General features: G+C 41.5%; 1 protein-coding gene across 2 annotated transcripts in view; it reads left to right on the forward strand.

Moving 5' to 3' along the window:
• eml5 (EMAP like 5) overlaps nt 1-25,761 on the forward strand; it is a 42,449-nt gene that overhangs the window by 10,018 nt on the left and 6,670 nt on the right. The window contains exons 3-29 of one of the 2 annotated variants that reach the window (XM_034675852.1): nt 2,056-2,154; nt 2,609-2,677; nt 8,038-8,223; nt 8,774-8,909; nt 9,497-9,698; nt 10,164-10,301; nt 10,412-10,668; nt 10,834-11,046; nt 11,138-11,305; nt 13,544-13,650; nt 13,752-13,870; nt 14,023-14,209; nt 14,383-14,488; nt 14,927-15,020; nt 16,645-16,745; nt 16,865-17,058; nt 18,248-18,359; nt 18,548-18,675; nt 20,024-20,165; nt 20,259-20,411; nt 21,133-21,264; nt 21,377-21,465; nt 22,695-22,871; nt 23,015-23,216; nt 23,299-23,425; nt 23,696-23,710; nt 24,443-24,451. In XM_034675852.1, the coding sequence (XP_034531743.1) occupies nt 2,056-2,154; nt 2,609-2,677; nt 8,038-8,223; nt 8,774-8,909; nt 9,497-9,698; nt 10,164-10,301; nt 10,412-10,668; nt 10,834-11,046; nt 11,138-11,305; nt 13,544-13,650; nt 13,752-13,870; nt 14,023-14,209; nt 14,383-14,488; nt 14,927-15,020; nt 16,645-16,745; nt 16,865-17,058; nt 18,248-18,359; nt 18,548-18,675; nt 20,024-20,165; nt 20,259-20,411; nt 21,133-21,264; nt 21,377-21,465; nt 22,695-22,871; nt 23,015-23,216; nt 23,299-23,425; nt 23,696-23,710; nt 24,443-24,451 (3,662 nt within the window). The remainder of the gene's footprint in view (nt 1-2,055; nt 2,155-2,608; nt 2,678-8,037; nt 8,224-8,773; nt 8,910-9,496; nt 9,699-10,163; nt 10,302-10,411; nt 10,669-10,833; nt 11,047-11,137; nt 11,306-13,543; nt 13,651-13,751; nt 13,871-14,022; nt 14,210-14,382; nt 14,489-14,926; nt 15,021-16,644; nt 16,746-16,864; nt 17,059-18,247; nt 18,360-18,547; nt 18,676-20,023; nt 20,166-20,258; nt 20,412-21,132; nt 21,265-21,376; nt 21,466-22,694; nt 22,872-23,014; nt 23,217-23,298; nt 23,426-23,695; nt 23,711-24,442; nt 24,452-25,761) is intronic. The other variant, XM_034675853.1, reaches the window with a different exon arrangement.

A 25,761-nucleotide genomic window follows, 5' to 3' on the forward strand; every position in this document is an offset into this window, starting at 1 on the left:
CCTGTGTGATGACGGCATCCTTATATGAAGACAAGATTAAAGACAAAGTGATGTTATGGAAATCTCAGTTGTGCTGTCTGGTACAAAGACTATGACTCAGGGTGTTTGTTTTACTTTATTAATGCCTGTGTGAGTTTACATTGAAGATAAAGTAATATGGTTGCTCATATCTTGATCAAAAACTTGTCTGCTCACTTGATTACCCATAATATATTCACAGAAAACTTGCATCAACCCTCAAGAATAATTAGCAAAAAGTGCACTTTCATTTTGACACCTCAGCTATCACAATTAATTAATGCCAACTTTCCTCTGCGGTATAAATTAGCATTTATAATGAAAAGTGCAAAGCAAGAGTCTGCAGCCAGACTTGCAGTTCTTTACAGCTGAACTGGAGCAGATAGGTGTTTGAGCTGAATGCTAATTTGATCATGCTGAGTGCTTGCAGTGATGATGCTAATGTGATAAAGTTATGCAGGACATGTATAGCACGTTAGCATGCTAAGATATGCAAATTAACAAGGACAACTGATGCTGCTAAAACGTGCAGGAATGTGATTGTAAATTAGAGTGTTGGTCAAACCTCTGACCTCATCATGGGTCTAAAATGGAGGTTAATTAATTACCAGAATTATTACATTTCATCTTTAGAGGAAGATAAGTGTTTGCAGCAAATTTCATGGCAAAAAAAAAGGACTTGGCCCCAAAAGTCACAAAGATTCATCCTACACTGTCCTTCCAGTCCCACATCACTAATGTCACCTGGTCAGCATACTTCCATCTCTGTAACATCTTTCGCCTGCGTCCATCTTTCTCCCCAAACAGTACCGCCATTCTGGTTCACACCCTGGTCACCTCCGGCCTAGATTACTGCAACTCCCTTCTCTTTGGTTTACCTGACAAATCCATCCATAAACTTCAACTGGTTCAAAACTCAGCTGCCCGCATCATCACCAGAACCCCCTCCACCAGCCACATCACACCTGTCCTGCAGCAACTCCACTGACTTCTCATTAAATACCGCATCCTTTTCAAGATTCTATTCCTCACTTTCAAGGCCATCAACAACTTAGCTCCTCAGTACCTCATTGACCTCCTCCAAACAAAAATTCCCACCCGTAGTCTCAGGTCCTCCTCTTCCATCCAACTCACCCTCCCACCGGCTCGCTGACCACCATGGGGTTGAGAGCCTTCAGCCGCCTCTGGAACTCTCTCCCCCAGGACGTACAAAATTCCCCCTCTACCATCCAGCACCTTCAAATCCCACCTAAAAACTCACCTTTTCCGCCAAGCATACTCACTCTAATCTGTCTCTTTGGGACTGGAATGACACCCCCCCATTAATTTTTCTAGTATTGTATCTTTATTCTTATGTATTTATGTATTTATTTACTGTTGAGTGTTGCTTTTATTATTGCTATGTTGTAAGGTGACCTTGAGTGTCCAGAAAGGCGCCTATAAATCAAATGAATTATTATTATTATTATTATTATTAATTATCCTCTGGGATTTCAGTGGTGGGCCGACAGGATATCCCAGGAGCCAAGCTGCTGTATTGGCTCATTCACTTGAACTTTCATAATATGGATGCCCTTTTCAACCCACTCATCATCATAGTTTCACTTGGTTTCATCACATGGACCCTCTATGCTCATCATTAAAATGCAGACTCCTCTGATTCAACTTAAAACAGTGGAAATGCCTCTTAGGAGACCGTTATTTGTAGCCAAGCGTTGATTCAGCTGTGGATCAAAGAGGACATCCTCCAACATGTAAAGCATGCTGCAGAGTGTTGGAGGATTTCCATATGAGCTGCTTTCTTTCTCTTCTGCTCCGCCGCTGCTGCCTACTCAGTCAGTCAGCTATAGGAGGCTCCTCAAGCAAAAGCACTCAAACATGCTCGCTGGAAGAGCCAGGGGCCCAACAACTGCTCTCATTAGCTCTTTCATTGTAGCTTTCAATGCTACAGTGGAGGTGGTTACGTTCCTGTCGCAGTGATCAGCGCAGCTAAGTCTGTTCAGTCTGTGATTTTCTTTCTCTTTGCTCTCTTCACAGTGTCTGGTGTCCGTGGGTTTGGACTCTAAAAACACAATCTGTGTGTGGGACTGGAGGAGAGGGAAGGTTCTGGCAGCTGCTCCTGGTCATACAGACAGGGTGAACACTTTCTTCCTTCTCCTGTCTTCTTCATAAGCTCAGTATTGACCGGCTCAATTAGCCATAAAGGCAAGATGGAGTGCAAGGCCCAAAGAGGACATAAACAAGTTAGGCCTGATTGATTGGGAGCTTCCCAGAAACCGTCTGAGACGCTGCACAGCTAATGAAACCAAATTTTAAAAAGATGAAATACAGGCAGCTGTTGTTTTATAATTTCAGCCCACACACTTTAAACACAGCCGGTACAAACACACTTTTCTCTTTCCATTTCCTTTTGTTGCTTTTATTATTTTTGTTTTGTAAGAAGTCCAGACCTCTGAGAAATTTGAGTACAATGAACTAATTCAAAATAACAGTGATTAATAAAGGAGCAATATGCTGCATGGAAAAAATATTAAATTGCAATGTTTTTGTTAGAATAAGACAATATTTAATCTGTGTTTTCTCCCCACAGATATTTGACATATCATGGGATTTGTACCAGCCGAGCAAGCTTGTAAGCTGCGGTGTCAAACATATCAAGGTAAAGCCACTTTCTGGTCATTTCTCATCTGTTAGATTACAGCTGGCTCTTCAGGGCTGCAGTCCTTGTGCCTCATTTGAATAATATCTGAGAACAGATTATCATTTTTGTGGAAGTTCTCAGAATCCCTCGGCTCTCTGCCCCTTTCCTTCCTGCCGTCTCTGCTTTATCGCCATGACCATATCAAAGTCTTAAAATAGATGTATGCAAATTCACTTTATTCCAGAGTTCATGGTTATTAGGCACTTTACATAAGTAGGACAGGCAATGACTCACAGTCTCTTCCCTCAAAATGTGTATGAATCCACTCTGCAGAGAGGGGAAATGTTTTCTTTCTTTGGGAACCATGACTTGGCTACTCAGCCCCCCAATTCAGCTCCCCTCATTTAGCTAATTTAAAAGACCCTCTACTGTACAAACCGCAGCTGTGCATGCTTCACTCTCCAGGCCTATCTCTATCTCTTCTTTTTCACAGAAGAGTGGTGCTCGTAAATCTTTGATGAGTTCATGCGGGGTGTATTCGCCAGTCCTTCCTTTGGGATATGTAGTAGTGTTGCTTGAGCTGCAAGGCCATTAGGAAACAACAAGGAGTTCAGAGTGTCACATGAAGCTCATTTCCAAAACATTGAGAGGAGAGTGGATCACTCTCAGATAAGAAACGGGCCTGGTGGCACTCTTTCAGGCGCTCTTTACTGGGTTTGATGCAAGCAGGAGGTTTAGCCTACTGTACGTATTCCTCATTGGTGTTACAACTCACTGATGACTCCCTCGTGTCAATCCAGCTTGACCTGCTGCCTCTCGTAGTAATTCCCCCTTGAACTCCACCAACGTGGCACAGAAATCCCAACACACCACCTAACTCAACCCCCCCTCCTCCACCAGTCCCGGCTGAGTCTTCCCCCCCCTCCTACTCCTCCGCTTCTCATTCCCTCCCTTCTGGTTTTCTGATGCCAAGGCAATCCAGCAATTGTCCCACATAATTCCCCTGCCTTCACCCTGCGGACCATGTGACATCTGCTCCCTGGCCCTGCACTCGCTCAGCGATTATAGCACTCAGAGCATCCAGGAGATTTAGTCCGCAGTAATCCACTCACTAGCAGGCTGAGGAAAACACAACCTCTATGACGAGGACTGAGGCTGCTGGCAGCAGACTCCTTCTCACGCAACGTCTCCCAGCTAATTATACGATCATATTTGAGTTTGATTAGTCTGGGGAAGCTCATGTCTTAGCATAGGGAACACACATACACATATAGAAACAGTATTATTATCTGCAACCCCTCATTACAGGTTTCTTCATGCTATTTATAAAGTGCAACTCTGAAGAGCTGAAATCAATGAAGTTAAATAAATGATTAAAATATTGAGAGGAAAAGGCCTAAAGAGGCCTAAAAATTTAACAAAATGCAAATAAATCTTAAATATGACAGGAATTTCCTTACTGTCTGTTATGTTAATGTCAGTTAGTATTTTCTGTTTAATTGTTGACTATTGACTGAACACCTTAAAGCCAACTCCACAAACCAAGCCACAAATCTGATTTTCTTAAGCTCACTGAAGGTGTCCCCCAGGGTTGTGCTTTTTTTGGAACACACCCTGTTTTGTATTTTTTTTGAATGACATCAAAGCAAAAAACACACCTCTGTGCTGATTAAACCGTCACCTACGCCCCTGATCTGCAGACAGCAGACAAAAAGTTCACAGCCTTCTCACAGGCTCACAGGCAACAGAGAGATGCTTTTAGTATTTTCACTTCTAAAGGTAAACCCATTGGAAAGGTGACCTCCTAAAAGTACTTAGGTACCGCATTTAGAGGACACACTTTCATTTCACAATGTACACATCCCAAAAATGTCAAGGTTAAGATTAGCTCAGGAATAAAGCATGCTTTACTTTCAGTGCCAATTTTTTTTGACTGTTATTGATTATGGTAATATACTGTAAATTGTATATGCATGCATCTTTGCAACCACTCTACAGGGCCTTGACTCAGTGTACCATGCATCTCTCAGCTTCATTACTTACACAAAATCCCTTACTCACCATTGTACCCTCTATGATTTGGTGGGTTGGACATCATTACCATTTTGCAGACAACAGCTGGAATGATTTTATTTATCAAGCGATCCTGGGAAGACTTCCATCTAAACTCTGGACCCTTCTTTACACCAGCTCTACGGGGGTACCAGTTATGATCCCCCAATTCGCAGGTCTTCACTGTACCCTGAGTTTTGACAGATTTGAACTTCCTGGCTAAATTCAAAATAAATAATTAAACAGATAAATTAAAAGAACTACAGAGCTGTATCTTGAATCTCTTTGCTGTTCCTGTCATGAACATGTGCTAACAGTGATGTCTTACATCTAATCTATACACTACTCACTGTAAATCTTTGCCCCCGGTAACCTTATGCAAAGGTTTGTTTGGACTGCAAGCTGTGAATTGCTTTGATGGACTCCAACCATGTGAGAGGAATCATAATTAACTGTGTAGCAATAGTCAGTCTTGTAGCTCATAGTCTGACTTTCTTTTGTAGATTACATAAAAGCTGTTTCATAACTAGTGAACGATGCTTCTCTGTACTTTCAAACCAAAGTATTTAAGCTTCTGTTCGTCCACGAAACATGGTGAACAGCTGATATAAAGACCCTGCATTGACATTGTTACACATAACTGAATCCAGAGTCAGTTATCTGACTAGGTTGGTAGGCCTTACAACCTATCTGGCCTCCAGTGTAGCCAGTGGTCAGAAAAAGACTGCCTTTCTTTTACACTATGCATTGTCATTGGTTTGCATCTGTGGGAGCAAGAATGGAGCTGAAGTTTAGAGATAGGTTGTTAGCCGCATTTATACGCAGGAGTCTGTTTAAAGGGATACATAAAAAGCTAAATCATCATCAGATCAACGGCAATGTGATCCTGTATTGCATTCAATCAAAATTTTCGGCCTATTTCACTCTCCAGATGGACTCTTATCCTGCATACACATAATGCCTACTGAAATGTTAGGGGACAATAATTCTCAGACTAGAAAAGTAAACCATAACACACAGTTATCATATTATTTACTTACATTACTTACATTTATATACAGATATATGGATACAGAGATTACTATATTACAAACTAGAGGTCAGTGGTGATGACCTGCAAGCTTGAGTGTGACCTGAGAACCAGGATAGTGATGTAGTAATGTTTTTTGTGGTGTATTGTTTTCTTTGGTCTCTGATCTTTAAAAAGAAAGAAGACAACAACTCCCAAAATAACCTACAATTGTGAATGGTAATGTAGGCATTAAAGGCTACTTGCGAAAAATGAAATGTTAATGTACGCATATTTTTCAGATATGCTAGTATAGTCCTCAAAGGCAGCCACTGCTGAGTGTTCTCAAACACATATACATACATTGCCAAGGATTGGTACAACGTTTGACATCATGTGTACGGAGGACAACAGCTTTGAGACAATCAGCCTCCAGCAACACCAACGGCCAGTAGTCCAGTTTTGTGAGCTGCCAAAGAGTTGACCTCTGTTAGCCTAACATTTAGTGCTCTGAAACTGTTCAGGGTCACTGAAGTCTGAGGGCTGGGATGTTATGAGGGAGATTTCAGGGTAAGGGGTGTTGAGTAACAGTGTTCACTGTGAAAAAATGACGTGCTAGATTTTCCAGTATAAAGCAAACAAGAGCATATAAAATAACAATTATTAAAAAGTTATTAGCAATTAGAATTAAAGAAGTAAATTAAGCATTTCTTACGACGTATATACACAACTAAATAAGTACATTTACAAATATTTACAAAACTAGTGACGCGGTGAAAATTGTGCACAGGCTTGCAGCATAGATATAAAACAATGAACAGAACAGAACTGAGAAGATGAGTAGAAAAAACGTATCGCATATTTAAGAACATGTAAGGGGAGGTAACCAATCTAATGACAGACCGCTAATCCCTGTTTAAGAGCAACAGCTTCCACTTTGCCTGTGATAACTCTGAAGGATGTTTGAAATTTGAATGTGTCATTCAGAGAATGTAAACCAGACCCTGATTCTTTTCAAATGTGTTTCAGCACATTTTCACCTTTTCCACTGTGCTCTCCTCCTCTCCCTCTGTCCTTTTCTCCCATGCTCTTGGCCTCCTCATAAACCTCTCCAGCATCTCGTCTCTTCTCAGTAATTCAACAGCAAAGGGATTAGCTGGCGCCCGGGTCTCGCTGCCTTATCAGTTCAGGGCAGGGAGGGCTGTGCAGTCACGCCGCATCTATGCCCTCTGCCTCCACAACAGACTGGGCCACAAAGTCTCCCACCCTTTTCTCTTACACATACCCAACACTTGACACACTTAAACCAGCATATATTCGTTCCCAGATTACTCACACACCTATGATCATTTCTTACACAGCCCTCAGCCTCAACCCTGCGCGTAAGCTCACGCACATGAAAATTCTCTTTGTTAGCTGAGGATTTGAAGACCTGTGCTGTTGAGGTGTGTATAAGTGTTAGATGTTTGATGGCAGGGTTGTATCTGAAGGCTGTGATGCCTGTGCCTGATAATCGATCGCTCCTGTTAGCACACAGCAGCCCTATCAGTCAGGAGGATGGTTGTTAGTGAGGGTGTGACAGGCTGTCACAATCAAGGAGCTCATTTGTTCATTGCAAGAGCGTCCATCAAACCTCTGCAGAAGAGTTCTTTAGTGGTCAAAAATACAGCATCAGTGTTCACCCACGATTCCTATCTGTTCTGACCAGATTAAAAGGAGCTACTTCAAAAAGATCTTTGAAATTTGGGGTAACGCACAGGTAAATTCTGCTGTGAATAAAAGGTAGTCAGTCTGTCCTAGCTGCCTGTCGGTGATGAGTGTGTCTGTGTTTTATGTGCCGACGGCTGTGTCTCAGCATTCGAGACGCCCTCCCTGCGCTCTCCCCCTGTGATCTCATCCCCATGCAGACAGAGCGTCTCTCTTTCGCCCTCTTCTCCGCCGTTTGATGGATTTAGCCCTCAGACGGGGCCGTGCTAGTGCATCCCAATGACCTTGTTCATAAATAATGAGCCCCAGTGTGTGTGCGTACGTGGGTCTCTGTCTGTGCATGCTGATCAGGTGGTTAAAGCACTGACCCCCAGCAAGAGTCCCCCATATCACATGAAGAGGAGGGGAGAGCATTTGAATTTGACTTTGCTTTCCTCCAAGGTCTCTGTGTGTGTTTACAATGTGTGTGCCTGACATTACATAAATAACGTGATGGTTTTCACGCTGTTGTATCCAAATTTTCAATAATTGTCCATTTGCTCTTTCAGGACAGGATTACATTAGGGATTAGCCACCATGCTTTTTTATCTCTTTCTGTTTGTGTTTGCAGTTTTGGAGCTTATGCGGTAATGCTCTCACACCCAAACGTGGAGTTTTTGGCAAAACGGGGGATCTCCAAACCATCCTCTGCCTTGCCTGCGCCAAGGACGAGGTCACATATTCAGGTGCCTTGAATGGTGACATCTATGTGTGGAAGGGGATCAACCTGGTGAGGACGGTGCAAGGAGCTCATGGGGTGAGTGTTTTTAAAACCTGTGTGTTTTGTGCTGTGTGGCCCAGGCTGATTTTGTATACTTACTGTGTTTCATTATATTAAAAAATCACAGTAAAAGCATCCAGTAAACTAAACCATGGCCGGAGCCATGCATTCAGTAGAAAAAGGATCAGCCTTTTACTCCACAGGATTAAATGATATCTATTGGATCAACAGCTGGGTGAGGGGATGGGTGGATGGGGGAGGGGATAATAAGTACAGTGCCTGTTCATTCCTGCTTTTTGTCCCTCCAAATGTCTCACTGAGGGTTTAGGTAACTCATTGTGTACACAGCAAGACAAATGAAGCCATCAGTGGAGCTTTTCAGTAACAGAGAAAATAAAAAATGACACCCACACCCCCACTCTCCCGTTGCTTCCTCTGTGTTATCTTGAGGCACACAGTGTTTTATAATTGTGAAAGTCTTGTTAAATGAATGCCTGGTTAAGCAGCACTGTATACAGCTGGTGTTTGTTCTGCTGTTGCTCATTTGTCGTGCACATCCTCACTGACAGACTGTCATCTCTTCCAGTCAGGGATTTTCAGTATGAATGTCTGCGAAGAAGGCTTCGCCACTGGGGGCCGAGACGGCTGCGTCCGGCTGTGGGATCTCAACTTCAAACCAATTACTGTCATCGATCTCAGGGAAACAGACCAAGGATATAAAGGTGAAATCAAATAGCCTCTTTTATACTTTTAACTGAGTACAGAAAGGTCACAGAGCTAATCCTAGTCTTCTGAGTCACTGACAGAATTGTATTGAAACCTCCTTAAACATCCGTTTAACCACTTCTCTTAACTAATGTTATCTTTCTTTTCTATTTCCTCATCTCTTATGTTTTAATCTTGGACCTTTCAGTAGCTAGAGGTGAAAATAGCCGAGGTGGGTAATGCCATAGCAGGCAGAGTTAGTAAATATGTCAGTCTGTTTGTATTAGTCCCCATATTGTTCTGTAGTTCCTCTTGTTGTTAGTGATTCCAAGGTCTGTTGTAGTTTTATGCCATATACAGATGTTATGTGTACATATGTATACAGCACATGCTTTTTTGGCTGTAATAGTAACAGAGTTAATCACAGATTGGCTGTCATTGTTCTATAAAAAATCCATCCTAGGCTGCCTGCAGTTGGCTATTTACACCTCCTGTCTTTATCAACCCTGTCTCGTCTCTAAAATTGTCCGTCTGCTTCCTCGTCAGCATGCTTCTTCTGTCTCTTTTTCAAACTGATTTTTAAGTGTTCTTGTTCTGTTGATAGGGTTGTCTGTGCGAAGCGTGTGCTGGCGAGGAGATCACATTCTTGTGGGCACGCAGGACAGTGAGATCTTCGAAGTGGTGGTACACGACCGCAACAAGCCCTTCCTTATCATGCAGGGTCACTGTGAGGGCGAGCTGTGGGCTCTAGCCGTTCACCCTACCAAGCCTCTGGCCATGACGGGAAGCGATGATCGCTCAGTCAGGTGAAATTAAAGTGTTAACTCCCTGAGATTTTAATCAGGAATATCTATTAAATCAGTATCTAAGTGTGGGTAGCGGTACAGTGTTTTCGAATCATAATTTCCACCCATGATGATAAAATTGTTGCAGAAAAACACAGAATTTTTCAAATAGAACTCAGGGTCATTAACTGGTTACTTGCTGTGAATAAATGTATTACTGTATGTTTATTTACAGGTTTTCAGAGGTTAATAAATCCATTCACTTGCTTTATAATTTGAGTAGTGTGCTTTCCTTTATGGTTCACTAATGACTAGACACTACTTCATTTTGTTGTGGTAATGAAGTAGCAGTCATAACTGTCTGTGTGGAGTCATAAAACAAACACATAACAGGTCAGACACCACAAACATCACTGCCCTGGTTGTTTGACTTTGTGTAATTACTGCTCTGTCTTTTCATTTGTCTGCCCTCCTCTGTGTCTAAAGGATCTGGAGCCTCATAGATCACGCTCTGATAGCTCGATGTAATATGGAGGAGCCAATCCGCTGTGCAGCCGTGAGCACTGATGGAATTCACCTGGCGCTGGGAATGAAGGATGGCTCCTTCACCGTTCTCCGAGTCAGGTGGGTACACGATCCATGAGATAAATGGGAAATTTTGATGCTCTGTGAATTCAACCCTTTCCGTCCATTTAAGCCTCTCATTCAAGCTCCATTTTTCTGCTTTCCTCCAGAGATATGACAGAGGTTGTCCACATCAAGGACAGGAAAGAGGCCATCCATGAGTTGAAGTATTCTCCTGATGGCGCCCACTTGGCTGTTGGATCTAATGATAATTCAGTGGACATCTACGGTGTGGTGCAAAGATACAAGAAAGTGGGCGAGTGCATCGGCTCCAACAGCTTCATCACACACATGGACTGGTCGACTGACAGCAAGTATCTGCAGACTAACGACGGCAGCGGAAGGAGGCTTTTCTACAGGATGCCAAGTAAGACCATGTACCCATGTGACTAACCTTTGCAGCACAGCTTTTTTACAACTATTCATACTCTGTTCTGCACAGCGTACTGACAGTGTAAAACCAAAAAAGCATTGGTCATTGATGTGATATTGTTCTTCTTTGTGAGACTGAGTGTTTGTGTGTTTTGTTGAGGTGGGAAGGAGGTGACCAACCGGGAGGAGCTGAAGCTGGTGCAGTGGGCCTCGTGGACATGTGTGTTGGGCCCAGAGGTTAATGGAATATGGCCCAAGTACTCAGATATCAATGACATCAACTCTGTGGACGCCAATTTCAACAATCAAGTCTTAGTAACAGCTGATGACTATGGATTAGTGAAACTTTTGAGATATCCATGTGTAAAAAAAGGTAAAGAAAGCTTCATTTTTACAAGAGTTATGTATGGAAGTTCTGACTTTATTATGTGCTGCGTCACTGATACATGTCCTCTTAATTTTAGGTGCAAAATTTAAAAAGTATTTAGGTCATTCAGCCCACATAACCAACGTCAGATGGTCACATGATTACCAGTGGGTCATAAGCATTGGTGGTGCTGATCACTCAGTGTTCCAGTGGAAGTTTGTTCCTGAAAGAAAGTCCAAAGAAGCCATTCATATAGCCCCTCAAGGTAAGATGATTCCCTGCCACAGGATTCGTATTACCCCGTCTAATTAATCCAATAAAGGATAAAACTGTGTTACATTTTAGTAGCGCTTTGTCTGGAGAGCAGTGACTTGCATTTTTTGATATTACTCATTGCACAAAATCCCGGCTTCTGCCAGCACAACATTATCAAATTAAGTGAAGTGGAAATCCCTGATGGAAATTTTGATATCTACTCAATCTCCCACTCAAATATTGCAGAACAAAGAGTGAAGCAAGCGTCATTAAAAAAGAATAGATTTGTGTTGAAATGATATTTGCTTTCCTACTGTGGACTTGCTGATGACACCACTTTCATCCGTATTAAATATAGATGTGTGACCGGGGGGCGCTCAGCACAGCTCTTCTGAAAAAAGAGGAAAGCACTAGCCTGGTGCTCTTCAAAGTTAGAAAACATGCCTACAACTGCTGCCAAGGCTGCATCATTAATGTTCTTTACACAAACTGAAAAAAGACAAAGTTGACATGACTGCAGTAATGCTATAATTTTGGAAGGAACCAAGCCGTTTCCCCTTGTTACAAACATAACTTTTGGAGTTAGCTTGGCTACTCAATTGCTGATTCCATGCTTAAAGTAATAATTCAACATCTTGGGGAATAAACTTTGATTATAGCACATTATACTGATGTTGGGCTATCTCAAGCAGCTGGTTAGCGCAGTGCTACATTGTTGGGAGCAAGGAGAAACAGCTAGCCTGACTCCATCTGATCATAACAGATTCCACCTACTAGCACCTCTAAACAAATGCCACAGAAATATCTCTTTGCTCAAGTGTGGTCATTTCATTGGTTTCGTCAAATAATTCCTGTAACTGAGGTTTACAGGTGTTCCTAGGTGCGTCTCTTTTAAAGTTGGACTTGCTAGCTTGCAAGCTAGCAGCCCTGCTAACACTTACTGGCTACATTTTTTTAAATTAATTTATTTTTTATAGTTTTTTGATTTTACAAAGTTAAATATGTTGAAAACAGAGCATCACACAACACTAATTGAACCACGCGTAATTAAACAAACAAATGGTACAGATAAGTATTAGCAGAGAGAAAGATAAACAAACAAACAAACAAAAACATTGCTGCCAGTTCATAGAGATACATAAATAATGTTTCAAAATTGTTATCACCAAAGTAACTACTCAGGAATGAGGTAAAGTGACATGAATACTTGGTGAAAAGAGGTTTGAATTTAGGCTCACCAAATCCCTCCTATCACGACGGGTTAATATTGCATTGTGTCAAAAACTCTTTCAAATCTACTCTGCGTGTTGGGTTTATGCAGATGCAATTTTTCCATTTGTGAAACATACACTGGCTACATATTTAACCAACATCCATGAGAGTGGCGTCAATCTTTCAATTACTAAAACCTAAATTATTGTATTTATGGTACTCGCCAAAATGTGAAACAATTCCTTAAAGGCATAAACATATAGGTGTTAGTGATGTTGTCATCTACCTCTCTGCAAGAGAGCCAAAAGTAACAGATTCCATCAGTGTTTATTCTTTCAAATTCAGACAAAGTGTTACAAATATCAGCCTGAAATTAAGATCATTTTAACCTCATACTTTGTTAATGTGAACCTATTTAGATGAATGTCTCCTGTTACCTGTAGGGGGTTGTTTTCTTGACGTTACATAATGCTGCTCCCATCACCCTCATAAAATTAAAGTGCTGAACCACTGGAGAACAATGCACTAGATTTCTCTGCCTAATGTCTTGCACCAGCTAACATTTCTATAATGCTCTGCAGAGAAACAGTCATCATATTAATTAGGACACTTCCAATAAAAGTGAATGAAGCTTGGGAAGCATAACTGCATTGTCATTCCCAAGTCATATTTTTTCCACAGACGGCGTGCAGCTGTGCTTTCTGAAAGTAAAGCACACACTAACTGCCTTTCCTTTTAATTTTCCTAATGGATCTTGTGAGTAGCCGCCCTTAGCTGCCAGTTTTGCTTATTGCCTTGTCCTGGCACGGCTTCAATGTGCTGCGTCAGCATTTTTGGCTTGAGTGATGTCACTGTAAAGCACGACTGCCTGATAAATAGAAAATGTCACCCTATTATGACTTGATTGACCCTCACTCTTTCTGAAACACAGTGAAGTGTTTTTTTCACAGTTTATGCAAAGGGAGATTGTTTTGATTTAGAAGAAGGGGAAGGATTTTACTGGCATGGTATGGTGAAACCTTGTTTCTGCCTGCAGAGACCTTGGCAGACTCTAACAGCGAGGAGTCGGACTCAGATCAGTCAGACGTACCTGAGATGGACTCAGAAATCGAGCAAGAGACGCAGCTCACGTATCGACGGCAGGTCTGTGTTCAAATAAAACATCACTCCCTTTTGATCATGTCTCCCAGGAAATGATTTTAATATTAAACAGAGAATGTGCTCACTTTTCTGCATGCATTCAGGTTTATAAAGAAGATCTACCTCAGCTCAAAGAGCAGTGCAAAGAGAAGCATCGAGCGACGGCTATGAAGAAGAGAGAGCGAGCTCCAGGGAGCGGTGTGAAGCTGCACTTCATTCATGGGTAGGCTTACTCTGCAGCATCAGAGAGAGAAACTGTGGAAAGGGAGATCCTGTAGATACATTTCAAGTAGCAAAGAGCAGTAAATTGGAGCCCTTCTTATCGTCCTTCTTTCCCCAAGTAAAAGATGCATTTTGTTTTCTTTGTGTTTGCAGGTACAGGGGTTATGATTGCAGGAGCAACCTGTTCTATACCCAGACTGGGGAAATCGTCTACCATGTGGCTGCTATTGGAGTTGTGTACAACAGACAGCAGAATACACAACGTTTCTACATGGGCCATGATGATGACATCCTCTGTTTGGCTATACATCCTCTGAAGGACTTTGTAGCAACAGGCCAGGTAGTGTCCAGCCCTTCTTAAATAAGATATTCAAAGTTTTTGATCTGTTTATGGATCCTCAGATTAGCTGAGATCCTCAAGAGTTTTCGCTATATAAGGATCAAAATTGTTGAGCATATATGGGTTGACATAAGTTTGTTGTGTAATTAATTGTGATGTTTATGTCTGTCCAGGTTGGCAGAGATTCCTGCATCCATATATGGGACACAGAAACATTGAAACCCATGTCTGTGTTGAAAGGTTTCCACCAGCTGGGAGTGTGCGCTCTGGATTTTTCAGGTAATGCGTAAAGCCTTTTTCTCTGACTGCTTTTAGTTTTCTTATCCAGACATATTCAACAAAACCTACATTTTGTATTCATGAATTCTTCCAGACCTCCTGCTCCCACAGGGGAACAAAAACATCTCCCACACAGAAATGAAACAGGCATATTCACAAGATACCCAATTTACAGACACACCGAAAAACCCATTTCTACTGTCTTTTATTCACATCAGTCTGACTGCATCAAGGTAGACTTGTTCCCCTCACTTCCTTTAATTAGCCACAGACAGAAGCAGAGCAGTGATCTGTGTGTCAGTGTCTGTGAATCACCTGGCGTAGATCAAACCCGCCAGGCTGCTTTCATGTTGCTAACAAGGGCCAATCTTCACTGAACCAAAGCAGGAGTGGACACTGTCTGTGCTTAACTGAAAGGTTTCGGGTTTTCTCCCACAGCGGATGGTAAACGGCTGGCTTCAGTGGGATTGGACGACAGTCACACCATTGTGCTGTGGGACTGGAGGAAGGGGGAGAAGCTCTCCGCCATGAGGTTAGTATGCTTATACGGGAGTGTTTAACCAGCTGCAGCTCTGCCTTTCAACACACAGCTCCAGAAAGCTCTGACAAATCTTCCATTTAATTATGAAGATTGTTTGAGCACTTTTAGTTTAAATATGGACAATTATTGATGAGGGTTAAATTGAAGCCACTTTGCCATGCAGGGCTGACAGTGTGATTGATGAAAGAGAAGAAAGAAATGGAATTACTTTTTAGATTGCAAGGCTGCTTCTCTGAAACACTTAACCCTGCCAGAGTCTGAGCGGTTAGAGTTGGAGTTTGCCCCAGGGCCCCATCTTTGGATCCATTATGAAAAAGAATTACTTTTAATTTACATCTGCCCCGGGCAGTTTGTTGAGTTCAAACTTTACATAAGAGACTTCATTTTGACAAGGATAAAGATAAAGGAGGAAATGTGACTTTTGCAAATGCACAATGTCTCCAAGGTACTGAACAAAACATAAATGGGCTTAAAAACAATGACGTAATAATAATAATACAGTAGAAACAGGGTTCTCTTATGTATCACAAACACCCAGTGAACTTGTCCTCTTAAGTGAAACTGTAAATCTCAGTTACAGTAACTGTGAGCTCAAAAGTGACAGACAGAGTTACTGTATCTTAGGATGTAAATGATATACGACCAGATATGGTGCAGACACACCCGGCTTGTACGTTAGATTAAAGTGGATTACCTCACCGGACCTCCACTGTGAGAGGTGTTAATTCTTTCTGTAAGATTTTCTGTTTCCCAGCAGGTAAAATTATATAACCCGGAAACCAGTTAAAGCCAGAAATATCCAACTGGAAAACATCCTCAGCCCAAAATATCTCTGCTTTGCTTTGTTGCCTGCTCTACTTGATGCTCAAATTCAGCATCTACTCCATTGAAACTCCCCCTGGCTATTCTGAAGCAGTGCATAGCGGGTTGCTCTCCTGCGTGTTGTTTGCCGGTCTCTCACTACAGCTCAGGGACAGCTTGGAGCTGCACTAATCTCCTTTGTAGACCCTGGTGGGCAGTGCAGTGAGGCGGGAGTGGGGAAATGGGGCCTGACAGAGCAGAGCTTGTGCATCGCCACTGTCTGGTCTTGGGCTGGGGGAGGAGGAGGAGGGAGGCTTTGAAAAGGGGTGTAGAGTGGTTTAATGTTGGAAACAGAAACAGAGCAGCAGGGGGCATAATGGGGCAGGTATGGTCCATATTCATGAAAACTGGCCCTTCACTTAGACTAGGAAGAAGGGAAACAAATAATACATTGAGTTGCAATCAAATAATGATAAACTAGTCCAATCTACATGAAACAGCATATCTGTGGAGAGGATTTAAAATGTCTGCTGAGAGACATTTTAATACTCCAAACCACTGAAGTAAGGCATTTTTTCGTTCTGCTTTCTTTTGCCACAAAAAATTTCAGCATGTTGTGAGTGCTCTGAATCTTTGCTTCCAGCTGCAGTAGATTCAAGTCCAAGTTCATGTTCCATCCCATGTCTAAAAAATATATTCAGTAAATACAATTGTCTAAAATTAGACATAACAAGTGTTTCAATCAGCACAAAGTTTAAAGATGAAATGTTTTTTTGTTTGCGTGTACTAATTGACGTATACATTTTTTTTCCAGGGGAAGCAAGGACAAAATATTTGTCGTCAAAATAAACCCCTACCTTCCTGACAAGCTCATCACAGCTGGTGTGAAACATATGAAGTTCTGGCATAAGGCTGGTGAGACACCTGAGATGATTTTTTTTTTCTTTTACTGAACAGAAGAAACTCTCACAAACAGAAGTCTGCCTTCTCTTTGGAGCGTCTCACCGTGTGCCGACTGTCTGTTTCTCTCTCAGGTGGTGGTCTAATTGGGCGCAAGGGGAACATGGGGAAGACAGAGACGATGATGTGCGCTGTGTACGGCTGGTCAGAGGAGATGGTGTTTTCAGGCACATGCACGGGGGACATTTGCATTTGGAGGGACATGTTTCTGATGAAGACTGTCAAGGCTCATGATGGCCCTGTATTCAGTGTGCACGCTCTGGAGAAGGTACCACAGGGAAAAGGGCTCTCTCTCTGACTGAATATACAGTATATGCTCCTATTTTACTCCCAGGAGGTTGAAAATTCAGACAAACATGCATTCATATTTATTATTATTACTATTATTATTTATTATTAAAAATATTACTCAATTATTAAGTCCCGTGTCTTTAGAAACTAAAAGAAGAAGGAGATAATATAATTTAGTGATCCCTGTGGAGAAACTCAGTTTTGCATTATGCTACACACACAGGCTGGAATACACACAGAACACACACAGGCTCCTATGGACATGCATTAATGGAGAGATGTCAGAGTGAGCTGAATGTAAACAGGCATCCCAAGCCATAGGGGGGCTGGTGCCTTGTTAAAGGAACTATTGGCAGTGCACCGGTAAAGCCATGATACTAATTTTCCGACTTGGTCCATGATGGGACTCAAACCAATGACCCCCACGTTTCCAAGCCAAGTCCCCAGAGACTGAGGCACTGCTGCCCCAATATAAATAAATGTCAAATATCAGATTCAAAGTATATTGTTTTTATAAATTACATTTTTATTGACTTTTATAATTTAACTTTTCACTAATGCAGTGAGTATTATTAATACATGATGGCCACAAATACATATAATATCTGCTTAAATTGTCCTATCCCTCCTCAGAGGTTCACAAGCTCCCTTAAATACAACTATTGCCATCATTTGTTCTTTCCACATTTTCAGTGTCTGCAAACGGGCGTGAAGCTCTTATAAAGCCTGTTTACTCTCTAAATAAACATTTACCTAATGGTGGTACAATATTTTTATCCCTAAGGAGGCCTGGTTGAAACTTAAACAAGTCCTGCAAGTTCATAAGTTGCAGATCATTCTTTCATAATAGGAACATTCTGCAACATTCCCATAATGCATGCATGAATGAACTGCATTCTGCTTAACACTTAACAACACAGACAGTTTCTGATTAACTCTGTTTTATTAAGTCTTGTGGGAGTGTGATAATAGATTTTTAGGGTTTTACATTTAGTACAACTGGAACTGGCTTCTCTGATCTGTTTCACATTATTGGAGAGGGCCTAAGTCTTGCTCTCTCTTCTTATAATGGACAATATTAAATAATTAATTTGCTCTGACAGTGACCTTTTCAACTGGCAGGAGATTATTTCAGGGTTAAATGTGCCATCATTTCATCCCTGTAGGGATTTGTGACTGGGGGAAAGGATGGTATAGTCGCTCTGTGGGACGACACATTTGAGAGATGCCTCAAGACCTATGCCATCAAGAGATCAGTCCTCGCTCCAGGCTCTAAAGGTAAAAAGGTCACCCTCTTGTCCTTTGTCCTCCTTTGTCCTTGTTTCTAGTTCCAGGGATGTAATAAACCCATTCAATGCAAATCCATTTAAGACATTCAATGCTTTTAGCTGAAATGAATATTTCCTCCAGCGTCTTGGTTCAAGCGAAGGTCTCTGACTTTATGCCATGATTCATCCACTCTGCAGGGCTGCTCCTGGAGGATAACCCCTCTATACGTGCCATATCTCTGGGCCACGGACACATCCTGGTGGGGACCAAGAACGGAGAGATCCTGGAGGTGGACAAGAGTGGCCCCATCACTCTGCTGGTCCAGGCAAGATACAGATAAAAAAAAAGATAACCACAGTATCAGTCATGAATCTAATCACATACAGCACTTCAGAGTCTTGGCTATGGTTTTTCACAGAGTGTTCTATTTACGATCTTCTTTGCATTTTATTCTGTTGCGTTGTAATAAAATGGCAGGACTGTTACATTTGCTAGTGTGTTCAAGGGATCTCTAACCGAGGACGATGTTAGCCTTTAGATTTGTTAGTTTGGAGCATCCTTCAAAGCAACAACAACAACAAGGAGACAACATATAAATGTCATGATATCTTATATTGAGATAATTCCAAATAATGCGCCAAAATGAATAAAAAGCAGTGGCTATATGGAAAGCAGAAAACGTATATCAAAACTGATGTTATGGGTATAGAGGAGATGGGTTTCAGTGTGTTTATGGTACTGCGTGTTAAGACTGATGTCATCTTTACACTGTAGAAATGTGCCTGAATTTTTATGTCCTTATAATATCTCCCGGGTTTTAAACTAATATGTGCAATGCTGTGGGGAAAAGTCACCAGTAATAGAAGCACATCCATTCTGTTGACTCACGTCTGTTTCATTCAGCAATGCAGAACCACAGGGGAGATGGCCATAAACGGGGATGAATTATTGCTGCAGGATGTGAGTTTGTTAATTTAGCTAAGTGGTCCTGCAGCGTCCCCTGGCTCCCCTGATTGTGGGCAGACAGAGTGAATGCCATTGATCGCACTTTTCAAAAGCTTTAAAATATACGAGTCAATTTTGATGAATAGTATCAGTTAAGGTGAGAGGTTGTCCTCGGTTATCTCCTGTAGAGGTCACTGGTTAACTGCCTGAGTGTCCTTTTGTAATCTAGGAGATTTTTAATGTTGGGTGCAAATAGAAACCCTGTATAATTAGGCTCATACTGATATCAGGAAGAAGGGAATATAATGATTAGGCAAAGAGTGTTGCTTTAGGCATGTATGATAGACAGGTCCTAGTTTTCTCCTGACTTTATTGAGGCATGTGGAAATTTAAAATTTAAGAAAATAAGGAAAAAGAAATACAGTACGTGGGCTGTGGCCCTTTAAGTGGTATTATAATATACAAATGCCTAAAGAATAAAATTATAACTAGATAATAAATACACAAATATATACACAGACAAACAGGGACAATGTTTATTTCACTCTGCTTATATTTATCCTCAAGTAATGTTTTAATAATCTATTAGTCACACCATCTGCCAAGAAAGAAAATACATTTATCCCTAAAAATACATAATCTTCATGTTGAGCAATTTCCCCTCCTTTTTGCCCTAAGCTAGTTTTACTGAATAAATAAACTTCCTATGTTATTCTGTGTGTCTTCAGGGTCACATGGAGGGTGAAGTGTGGGGCCTGGCCACTCATCCCCACCTCCCTCTCTGTGCCACCGTTAGTGATGACAAAACCCTGCGCATATGGGACCTCTCTCCCAGCCACTGCATGTTGGCGGTACGCAAGCTCAGAAAAGGTGAGTCACCGCTCATACGCTAACAGATGAGTTTATTTTCCAACAGGATGTGCACAGGTCCCAGGGCTATAACAAACACGCTATCCTCCACAGGCGGCCGTTGTTGCTGCTTCTCCCCTGATGGCAAAGCGTTGGCGGTGGGCCTGAATGACGGCAGCTTCCTCATTGTGAACGCAGACACTCTGGAGGACCTGGTGTCCTTCCACCACCGCAAGGACATCATCTCAGATATCAGATTCTCTCCAGGTCTGTGGTCCGCCTCCACATTTCTAAACCTTTACAAAAATACCCTGAAATCCCTCACTGAATGGTAAATAAGCCTCTGAAATCTTCATGCCCTCCAAAGCATCTTAGTGTATGTAGGACGCTGTGTAGAAATCAAGCAGGTACACATACATCTCTCCCACTGTCGAGTCGGGTACATACTGCTGCAGGCCTGACCCAAATTAATAGCTTTCTGTAACAGGGCCAGACAGACAGCACGAGCAGAATGAGAAGCAGTGGGGGTGGCCAAAGTGAGAGCAAGAAACTGAACTCTCTTCCACCTGGACACTTAACCTTGGTCCACGCTGCAACAGATCCTATTTCTCAACCCAGCACTCATGAATCTCTGAGAGCCTATATCTTAGAGTATGTCACTCTGTACTACATTGCACATGGATTTAATAATGGTTATTTTACTAGGAGTAACCAATGAAAATAAATTTCAGATTAATTAAATAAAAACAAACAACCAAGAATCACTGAACAATTAAAAAGGCGTTCTAAACACACCTTTTAAACATTAGGAATTATCCTCTGTGGACTGTGATCACCTGGGCAAAATATCCTCTCATAATTGCAAGAATATTTAAGTCAGGATGAAAGCAAAAGACTAAACAAACAGCCAACACCACCTTCTGAAATGAATGGATTTGGTTGGTACATGGTTTATACAGTTTGTGTGACGCCTCTATTTTTTCCCCAGGTGCTGGGAAGTACCTTGCAGTAGCATCAGGCGACACTTTTGTGGATATTTACAATGTAATGAGCAGCAAGCGGGTCGGTGTATGCAAAGGATGCCTGAACTACATTACCCATCTCGACTGGGACAAGAGAGGTAAACACACTTCCTTGGATACTTCATTCTTATTTCAGTAACTTAGATTCAGGAATATCTCTGTTTAAGAACAGTTGAGCACCTCCGCTCATTTGGCTTCTTGCATTCACAGGAAAACTACTCCAAGTCAACACAGGTGCTAAAGAGCAGGTGTTTTTTGAAGCTCCTCGCGGCAAGAGGCAGACAATCCCGGCTACAGAGGTAAGCAGGGAGCAAACATGGTTATGGAGCTGTTGGCGTCCCTTTGGGATCAGAGGAAGCTCGGGGAAGTGAACACAGCCCACTTTTTTACCACTTCATTCTAACTTTGGCAAAAGACATGAGATATTGTTTGGAATCTCTTTAATATAGATTGACTTTCAGGCACACTATGGAGAAATGCATTAAGAAAATAAGGCTTGGAGATGATTGATACTGCTGAGTTGTGTTTGGCTGGAGCCCCAGACATCCTCTCTTACCTCTCCTTTTTCACCTCACTTCATCATGATGCATTACTTTACTTAATCCTCCCATTTTTCTCACTCTCCTTTTCCTGTTCAGTAGTTATTACTGAGACACTTTGTTGTAATATCTTGTTCTTTTCTTATCTGGTTCATGGTGTATTTGTAAAACAGGAAGTATCCTATGACGTTTAGTGATAGTATGTCTGCTATTTTGAGCCATGGAGTGCCTCAGGGATCTCTTCTTGGCCCCATTTGTATCATCTGGTGCAGGGAAATTCATCATTTATTGTATTTTTAGTTGAAGTGGTGATATCAGCAGACTAACAGAGGAGTAAAGAGGCCGGAATAACACAACAGCTTCTCATTAAATTCTCATTTGAATTTAGGTAAACATGAGTTAATTAATATTGTCCCTGAAGGTTATGCTTGTAAAATACCCTGCAGCATTATGGGACAATTTTAAGAAATACATGTCTTTGATTTTTAGATGAGAGGATTTATACTAATCTCTTGTCTGTATGGTGAATATAAAGAGGGACTTAGCACTCAGTTATCTTAATTTAGCCATCAAATTAGGAAGAAAATGTTTGATAGTGCTGTTAAAGACTTATTTTGGTAGCTTCAACAGAGCAGGGCTCATTGTTTCCCCGTTTCCAGCCTTTAATATTAAGTGTAGCTACTGTATCTAGCTAAGGAGTTTTGCTTCATATTCCATTGACAGACTAGTGACAGTTTTCTCATCCAACTTCCAACAATGCAATCTTAAAATATCGAAAATGTTTACACCACTTTTGATGACATAAGCTGCCTCTAGGTTTTAGAAATAATCACATTTTACCCATTAGATCTCACATAGCAACGCTTCTAATCACATTTCCAAATCGCGTCTTCGTCGTTGCTCCTTTTGTGTCTGTTTGTGATTTTTCTTATAGTGAAGTACTAAATAACCCTAAAGTACATTTTGACATATTTCCTCACTTTGCTCAGGTGGAGAAGATAGACTGGAGCACGTGGACGTGTGTGTTGGGAACGTCTGTTGAGGGCATCTGGCCTTTGATCAGCGAGGTCACAGAGGTCACTGCTGCCTGCCTTAGTTACAACAGGAAGGTGCTCGCAACAGGGGACGACTTGGGATATGTCAAACTCTTCAAATACCCTGTCAAGGTAAAAGACATAAGCGTAATGTTTCTTAATATGTGGTGTGAGTGTGTACAAGCTTCAGGCTCATGGTTAAATTAGTGGAAATGTTATGTTAATTCTTTGATAATGTCACAAGTGTTAAACAAATGTTGTCCCTCCCCCCCCAGGGGAAATATGCAAAGTTCAAACGCTACGTGGCCCACAGCACACATGTTACCAATGTGCGATGGACCCATGACGACAGCCTCTTGGTGACTGTCGGTGGGGGCGACACGTGCCTCATGATCTGGGCCCATGAGCCCGAGGGCCACCGGGAGTTCAAGCAGTGTGACAGTGAGGAGTCAGACATCGAGAGTGAGGATGACGGAGGTGAGGGAGGAGCTTCCTCTTCAGCGAGTTAGTCACATGTTTTTGTTTGTAGGATGAAAACACTTCCTGCCTTTTTTGCCAGGTTATGACAGCGATGTGACGAGGGAGAATGAGATCACCTACACCATAAAGGCCTTATCCACCAACATGCGACCCATGACTGGCGTCAAACCCCACCTGCAGATGAAAGAGCCTTCTGTGGATGAAAGGTACTCCTCAGTTAAGCTACTACAAAGCTTTACAGATGCTCAGAAAGATGCTCTGAGCAGTCAGGACCTAGGTTATACAAATGCCCTACCTATCACAGAAAAAAATCTAAGTGTATCTGTTTACTAAAACCTGAATTCTTCATCACCATGTCTTTTCTTTTCCTTCCCTGTCTCTACCGATTTGAAATAACTCAGCCTTTTCTGCTCTTCTTTCCTTAAATGGCTGTTCATCTCTTATTATCCTGCTTCCTTTTCTAATTCTACTTGAAGACAAGGAGTGGTCAGGTAAGCTCCTGTATTCATGCGGTATAATTAAGACAAGAGATTCAACTGTATGCATGGTTAAAATATGTATAACTTACGTATCGCTTGTTGCAGTCTCATAGAATTCATGTAAGGCCTCCACAATGAAGGAGTTTTCCTTCACATATAATCCAAGATGCCGTTTTGGGGATTATTTCGCTTGCTAATGAGCTTCTGTCCTGACTGGCAGGACAAACTGGGCTAAACGATGAAGTAGATCTTGAATTTAATTGACTTTAATTAGTTGAGTGTCCACTTTAGTATTCAGCAGAGCAAAATCTGAATGGATTGTACGAGAAGTGTTTTAATAGTGAAGGACTTTGGGGAATTGGCATGATTAAAAAGCATCACATCTTCAACCAGCGGGGGGAACAGTAATCTGCATGTTATCTACACGAATCTTCCCTTTAACAAGGTGTCGTATTCAAAGCTGGTCATACACAGAGCTTCAGAGTGTTCTGTCATTATCATCGATCAACTTGGTCTACTTCAGGTTCATTGATTTTTATTTTTATTTTAAATGCAAGCATCATTGCAGTTTCTTCTGAGCAGCAGTTGTCATGGAAATTGACTTGAGTTGTCATGGTTACATCATGGTGGCGCTGACTCTTGTATTTTATGTCCTCAGTGCGTCTGCTGGGCAGCAGTGAACGCTGTGAGAAGCCTTTTTTTGTAATTCTTGCTTTTTTTTTCTTTGTTATTGCTGCCATGAAGAGGGTCAAGGTAAGCTCTTAACTCTGTTTCTTTTATTGCTTTGTGAAACACTCTCTCTCTCACACACACACACACACACACACACACACACACACACACACACACACACACACACACACACACACACACACTCACAGGTTTATAAGTTCAACATGAAGTAAAAGGTGTCTTGTGGTCCATTTAGTGTTTTTTTTTAACCATTTTTGACTTTAAAGGAAGGTCGGGACATTTCTTCTTTCCTGGAGTGTTATAATTTATTAGGTTTTTTTTTTAAAATTTGGCCTTTTTCAGCAACTATAGAAAAAACTTCTTCCAATGGAAACAGAAAAGGCCACAATGAAGCTGATTGGATGGGTATAAATAAGTTTAGAACTTTACTCTGTTTATCCTCAAGTCCTGATATGTGTACTCTTCCGTTATGTATCATGAAATACGTTGAATCAGTGATCATTTGAGTCTTTTAATGATTTTTTCTAGAGTGTGTATTAATATGTAAATGAACACAGACTCAGCTCTGGATATGTTTTACCAATTTTTTGGGGGACTTTTAACTTTGATTGGATAACAAAGCTTGCGAGAGACAGGAAACATGGATAGAGAGAAGAAGAGATGAAATGCACACATCTTGCATGACTGATCCTGCAACCATGCAATGAGGGCTATAGCCTCTGTACATGGGGTGCCTGCCACACCAGCGTTTGATATTCCCTTTTTAAACTGTATTTCTTTAAAACTGAGTAGATAGATTAATAAATAAAAAAATACAAATAAAATGAACAGTTATAAAACAACATTAAAATCAATATAATGGTAAAGTAAGTAATAAAATTGTTAAACCCTACATAAAGAGAGATGAAATGCACACATCTTGTAGGACTGATCCTGCAGCCATGCAACGAGGGCTATAGCCTTTGTGCATGGGGCGCCTGCTCTACCAACCAAGCCACACCAGCGTTTGATATTCCCTTTTTAAATTTTTGAATTGTATTTCTTTAAGAATGCGGTAATTTATGTTATTCCACTCTTAAGTGCAATGTTCCCACACAGTCGCCTTTTCAAACCTTGCTCTTTCATTGCCTGTCTCATATTCAAACTCTGCACACACTTGTTATACAAGAAGCCTTGAATAATACGTCAGTCTGACTTCAGCATCGAAAGAAACGTCCTTGCACCTGCGTTTCTTATGAGATGAAACACTGCCTCGTTTTGTGCTCATAAAAGCCCTTCAACATTTTATGCAACAACCAGAGTCGTGTGCAGCGATATATTGTCATGACTGTCATTATCATTATCATAGGCATGATAAGTAGCTGCATGTC

This window comes from Notolabrus celidotus, chromosome 22, assembly GCF_009762535.1.
Source record: "Notolabrus celidotus isolate fNotCel1 chromosome 22, fNotCel1.pri, whole genome shotgun sequence".
NCBI classification, from domain to species: Eukaryota; Metazoa; Chordata; class Actinopteri; order Labriformes; family Labridae; genus Notolabrus; species Notolabrus celidotus.